The 6,277-nt window shown below is 47.6% G+C and overlaps 1 protein-coding gene across 5 annotated transcripts in view; it reads left to right on the top strand.

Annotated features, from left to right (window-relative positions):
* Positions 1-2,336, top strand: part of RBM23 (RNA binding motif protein 23) — an 18,846-nt gene extending 16,510 nt beyond the window's left edge. For 3 of the 5 annotated variants that reach the window (XM_017544503.2, XM_017544501.2, XM_017544502.2), the window contains 4 exons: positions 631-826; positions 914-1,033; positions 1,129-1,198; positions 1,279-2,336. In XM_017544503.2, the coding sequence (XP_017399992.1) occupies positions 631-826; positions 914-1,033; positions 1,129-1,198; positions 1,279-1,282 (390 nt within the window). In that variant the 3' untranslated portion in view covers positions 1,283-2,336. Of the gene's footprint in view, positions 1-630; positions 827-913; positions 1,034-1,128; positions 1,203-1,278 lie in introns of those variants that run through there. The other 2 variants (XM_017544504.2, XM_037744302.1) reach the window with 1 other exon arrangement.
* The last annotated feature ends 3,941 nt before the right edge of the window (positions 2,337-6,277 follow it).

Raw genomic sequence — 6,277 nt, 5'->3', positions numbered from 1 at the left:
GGGGTTTCACCATGTTGACCAGGATGGTCTCGATCTCTTGACCTCGTGATCCACCCGCCTCGGCCTCCCAAAGTGCTGGGATTACAGGCTTGAGCCACCGCGCCCGGCCTGCTTTTTTTTTTTTGAGATGCAATTTTGCTCTTGTTGCTCAGGCTGGAGTGCAGTGACGTGATCTCCGCTCACTGCAACCTTTGCCTCCCGGGTTCAAGTGATTCTTCTGCCTCAGCCTCCCTAGTATCTGGAATCACAGGCATGTACCACCACACCCAGCTAATTTTGTATTTTTAGTAGAGACAGGGGTTTCACCATGTTGCCCAGGCTGGTCTCGAACTCCTGACTTCAGGTGGTCTGCCCACCTTGGCCTCCCAAAGTGCTGGGATTACAGGCATGAGCCACCGTGCTTGGCCTATTGTTAGATTCTTAATGGAGCTGGAAGATTGAAAAGTGACTGCTATTGAGTCCGCCAGACAAGGTCCTGTTCAGAGGTCATATTTTCTGGGAAAGAAAAGTTGTACTGTACCTCAGTGACTGTACAGTTTTCCTGGGATAGTAGGACTAAGGGGTGTTACTGGGGCTTTGAGAGCATGTCTTTGGTGAGGAGGTGACTAACATGGCCTGGGTTTCTCATAGTTCTCTGACTCTGAGTGTGCCCGGCGGGCCCTGGAACAGTTGAATGGCTTTGAGCTTGCCGGTCGACTTATGAGGGTTGGCCATGTGACTGAGCGACTGGATGGTGGCACAGATATCACTTTCCCTGATGGGGACCAGGAGCTGGATCTGGGATCAGCAGGTGGACGTTTGCAGCTGATGGCCAAACTGGCAGAAGGTAGAATATCTCCACAAGGTGAAGAATATGGGGTTGAATTTTAGATCAAGGGTTGGGGCCTAATTCCACCTTTTCTTTTCCTTTTAGGCTCTGGAATCCAACTGCCAACTACTACTGCTGCTGCTGCTGCCGCCGCCGCCCAAGCTGCTGCCTTGCAGCTGAATGGAGCAGTTCCCTTGGGCGCCCTGAACCCAGCAGCTCTGACTGGTAGTCTTGGTCTTGGGAAAGGAAGGGAAGGCTTGGGATCTGGAAAGAAGGAGTGCACTGTGGTTGCTTACTCACTCTGCGTCTCTTTGTTCTAGCTCTGAGTCCAGCCCTGAACCTTGCCTCCCAGTGCTTCCAGCTCTCCAGCCTCTTTACCCCTCAGACCATGTGAGTCTCAGGACCTAACTCATTCTAGTCTTTGATTATTCTCTTTCCTTTGACTTCCCATTTACCTCTTCTTTCCACAGGTAAATCAGTGGCACAGCAGACTGCCTCCCTGTGCCTCTGGGTCCTGCTACTTCACATCTACTCTTCCATGGCCCCATCTCTCAATTTTGTGGACCAAGCCATCCTGAGGGCATGGACATTGTCTCTGAGGGAACTGGGGCCACCCTTAAGACACCAAGAAGAGCTCCTGCTCATGGCCCCACTGGAAATGGACTCTCCTGAGCAAAGCGCCCAGTTGAAGAAAGCAGAATCTACACCTGCATTGAGTACCTGTTTCTCCATGTGTATTGTCTCTGAGATGACCTTCTTGCCCTTTCCTACACCTTAATGATTCCTCAGTTCCTCCCCCATTGGGAAGGCCATAGGGCATTAACTGAAGGCACTGACCTCTCTCCTTTTCCTGAACCTTTACCCTTCAACCTGTCAAGGAAAACCCTTAGGACCTCTGAATCAAAAGGACTGAGTTTGTGGGGTGAGCCTTGAAGGTGATCTTTTCTGCTACAAGGGCCCTACAAGATAGCATGGATTCGTGCATTGAGAAGCCAACCTCAGACCTTGAGGCCAGCTTGAGGCCAGACCTACTGTAGACTCAGCATCTTGCTAGGAGGCATGGGAGTGATCTATCCTGCCAGGCATTTAGGGGCTTTCAGGAATTTAAAGAGGTGGAGTGTACCTTTCGTGTCTTCCATCTTCCTTTGAATACTTGTCCTTCCTCGCAAGTCCTCCCTTTGGCCCAGGGTGGGAGGATGGAGGGAGGCTGCTACTATCTACCACTTCCTGTGTGCCTCCACTGTGGCCTCAACCCTGGCAGTTAAAGCTGCTCCCATTTCCGACCTGGGCATGTGTGAGTCCTTCTCACTGGATTTTATCCCCTTGTGTCTGTGTACATAAATATATATGTATGTATGTGTGTGTGTGTGTGTGTGTATATATATAAAAACTTTGTACAAAAGGCAAGCCACCTCCTTGTGTCAGCTGTCGCCCATTTGTGTGTGGTCTCTGTTGTGTGTCTGTCCGACAACTTCTTATGAGCCCAAACCATGATGTTTCTAGGGATTATAAAAGATTAGTAGCACCATTGTGTTTTTGTTCTTTTATTTTATTTAACCATCTTTAGAAAGAAAAATGAAAACTCAGCTGGGCATGGTGGCTCACGCCTGTAATCCCAGCACTTTGGGAGGGCAAGGTGGGCAGATCATGAGGTCAGGAGATCGAGACCATCCTGGCCAACATGGTGAAATCCTATCTCTTGCCAGGCATGGTGGCTCACACCTGTAATCCAAGCACTTTGGAGGCCAAGGTGGGCGGATCACCTGAGGTTGGGAGTTCAAGACCAGCCTGACCAACATGGTGAAACCCTGTCTTTTTTTTTTTTAAGAAATCCTATCTCTACTAAAAATACAAAAATTAGCTGGGTGTGGTGGTGGGCACCTGTAATACCAGCTACTCGGGAGACTGAGACAGGAGAATCACTTGTACCCGGGAGGTGGAGGTTGCAGTGAGCCAAGATCACTCCACTGGACTCCAGCCTGGTGACAGAGCAAGACTCCATCTCAAAAAAAGAAAAATGAGCCGGGCGCGGTGGCTCAAGCCTGTAATCCCAGCACTTTGGGAGGCCGAGGCGGGTGGATCACAAGGTCAAGAGATCAAGACCATCCTGGTTAACATGGTGAAACCCCGTCTCTACTAAAAATACAAAACATTAGCTGGGCATGGTGGCGCGTGCCTGTAATCCCAGCTACTTAGGAGGCTGAGGCAGAAGAATTGCCTGAACCCAGGAGGCGGAGGTTGCGGTGAGCCGAGATCGTGCCATTGCACTCCAGCCTGGGTGGCATGAGTGAAACTCCATCTCCAAAAAAAAAAAAAAAGAAAAATGAAAACTCACAGAATGGGTTTCCCATTCTGTATCCGCATTACACTCTTGATCCCATGGTTGTCTTCTGCATCTCTCGGCATCTTTATCTCCATCCCAACCTACCCACTGGACAGCTTTAGACTTCACGGGCTCCTTCTCTGTGCTTAAGGACAGATCTTATTTTTCCAGCAGATGGCACTATGACAGTACTACATTCTGTACTTTTTTCCTTGAGTGTGGGGGGAGGTAGGTTGTGATCTTGAAGAGCTTAAGTACCAGAGAAGGCTCCTAAGCTCAGCATTCTTACTCTATTGGCCTTTGCACTTACCTTTGACCCTCTTTGTAGTAGCAATCCCAGTCCAGTATCCAAAGGGGTTTGGGTCTTGTATAATACAGCAGGGTTTCCCTGACCTGATGTCTACTATTGTTCCTCTGTCAGTCCCCTCAACCCTTGCTTTCCATATGGCTCTGCCTGGGATAACACAGGCCTGGGACCAGTGAATTCTAGGGAACTGAGTATTCCAGGAAAACCTATGTGAAAGGGAAGGTGTACCTACCACTGCCTTAAAATAAGTGGGTGGGGGAGAGGCTTTCTCACCCTGCTTAGGGACCAAATGAAAGGAGAAGGACTGAATTAAGGGGCAGGGCTCTGTGGGGTTCCTTTTTTGATCTCTATGGCAACAAAATGCTAAGAATTTCTTCTGCTAAAAATATGTATAATTGCGGCTAGGTTTTAATTTGTCAGCTCTCAGACTTCCAAGCTAGTGATGTTAGCCTCTGGGGTTGCTTTTAACACAAAATCATTTAAGTACTTGAAAACTGCTTGAGTCGGAAAAGGCCAGTGGGACTCTAGCTCCTAAGTCTGTTTACTGCTTCTATAACAATACCACAGACTCAGTAATTTATAAAGAAGTGTATTTCTCAGTACTGGAGGCTGGGAATTTCAAGAGCATGGTGCCTGTATCTGGTGAGGGTCATCCCATGGCAGAAGGGCACAAGGTAGAAATGAGCACATAAGACAAAGGGGACCAGGGGCCAAACTTGCTTTGTAACAGCTCTCTCATGATAACCTGCTCCTGTGATAGTGACATTAATCCATTCATGAGGGCTCTGTCCTTGTGACCCAGTCACCTTGTATTAAGCCCCATCTTCAATACTATTGTTGCATTGGGAGTAAAATTTCCAGTGTGAACTTCTGGAGGACACGTTCAAACCACAGCATTTGATTCTTCCAGGCCTGGATCTCACCTGCTGTTGCTGTTCTCCTGGCTACCACCCCCATCCCTTCCCCTGTCCTATCCTTATTTGCTTTCTGGACCTGGGGGGAAGGGAAGGAGGATGTGCTATTTTTAGGTAGAAGCTGCTGGCTATGACCCAGTACCCCTACAGTTATTGATTTGGCTTCTAATGCATTTTGAGAAGTGCAGTGGGTACCATTTTTGTTAGTCATCCTGAGGCCATGAACTGGGTCTTTTCACAGCTAGCTTGGAGTCCTTCAGACTATTGTAAATATCCACAGGCCTTGCCTCCTTGCCCTCCTCTGCTTGGTTTCCTTAGGTTTCCATCGCTAGCTACTTTGGCCTTCCTACACTTGGATCCTTCCACCTCAGTTCTTCCTTGTAATTAGTGCCTCACACAGCCTCTTTCTGGGAGAGAGACAATATTGGAAGTAAGGAAATATCTAAGACAGTTTCCAGTCTCACTCCATATAAAGTGATGGTATCTAGTGAGTGACAGTTGATGTCAGTGTGTGTGACTCAGTGCCTTCTTTTTTTTTTTTTGAGACAGAGTTTTGTTCTTGTTCAGGCTGGAGTGCAATAGTGCAATCTCGGCTCACCGCATTCTCAGCCTCCCAATTAGCTGGGATTACAGGCATGCACCACCATACCCAGCTAATTTTGTATTCCTAGTAGAGACGGGGTTTCTCCATGTTGGTCAGGCTGGTCTTAAACTCCCGACATCAGGTGATCTGCTCACCTCGGCCTCCCAAAGTGCTGGGATTACAGGCGTGAGCCACTGTGCTTGGCTGACTCAGTGACTTCTTATTATTCAGCCCTCCATAGGAGATGGTTAGAGTGGAGAGAAGCAGGCAGTGAACAGATTCTGGGCCCAGTTTAAGGTAAAAGAAACTTCCCTCAACATCTACCTGCACATGGTGGCAAGGGAGGGGGAAGGTAGGGGTGACATTGTGACCCAGATCCTTTGCCAGCATAGTTAAATTTCTCCACCAGTCCTGAGTTCTAAAAAGGATTCTCACCTGATTTTTGGCTTACGGTCTATATATACTTCTATATTCTCGAGGGTGGTGGCATTTCTTCGCTGTTCTTTGAACTCCTGTGCTCTTGACAAGAATTCTGCTTACTTCCTCAGACTCCCAACAACTCCCAAATAGGAGTTATCAGTAGAAGCAGAGGCTTGACCTGTGAACCTTTAGTCCTGGAGCATGTAATGAAGGGAAGTGAGTAAAAACTTGAAGGATGGAATTATATCACAGTCCCTCTTTTAATGGAAAGGCTTTAGTGAAAATCAGGCAGCAACACTTGGACAGTGAAGAGACTCTGAAAGGTGAGGTGATAGGAGGTGGCTTAATGGTAGTTGTTAACATTTATGCAAGGCTTGTACGTTAGGCACTCTAATCATTTTATATGTATTAAGTCACCTAATCTTCACAACAACTCTCAAAAGTAGATTATTTTATTATCTTTACTTTGTAAACAAGGAAACATCCAAAAAGGTTAAATAATTTTCCCCATGAGCACAAAGTTAGCAAGTTAGGGATTCTGATCCAAGTACTCTGTCTTCAGATTCCTTAATCTTAACCTTACCTGCCTCTGAGCACCACCGTGAAAGACAAGGCCTTGGAGTCAGCAAGGAAGTGTCACTTTTCCTATCCCTGCTCCCATAGCTCTCAGTAGACTCAGAATTTTTCCACTGCCACGTCTTTGCTTATCTTGTTCTCTCTTCCTTTCCTCCTCCTCCTGATCAAAGTCCTGTCCTTTAAGACCCTAACTAACCAGGCATGGTGGCTTGCGCTTGTACTCCTAGCTACTGAGGAGGCTGAGGCAGAAGAATCATTTGAACCTGAGAGGTAGAGGTTGCAGTGAGCTGAGATCATGCCACTGCACTCCAGCCCAGGCAACAGACTGAGACTTCATCTCAAAAAA

Source organism: Cebus imitator, unplaced genomic scaffold (genome assembly GCF_001604975.1).
Source record: "Cebus imitator isolate Cc_AM_T3 unplaced genomic scaffold, Cebus_imitator-1.0 Scaffold170, whole genome shotgun sequence".
NCBI lineage: Eukaryota > Metazoa > Chordata > Mammalia > Primates > Cebidae > Cebus > Cebus imitator.
This window is presented reverse-complemented; position numbering and strand designations above follow the sequence as displayed.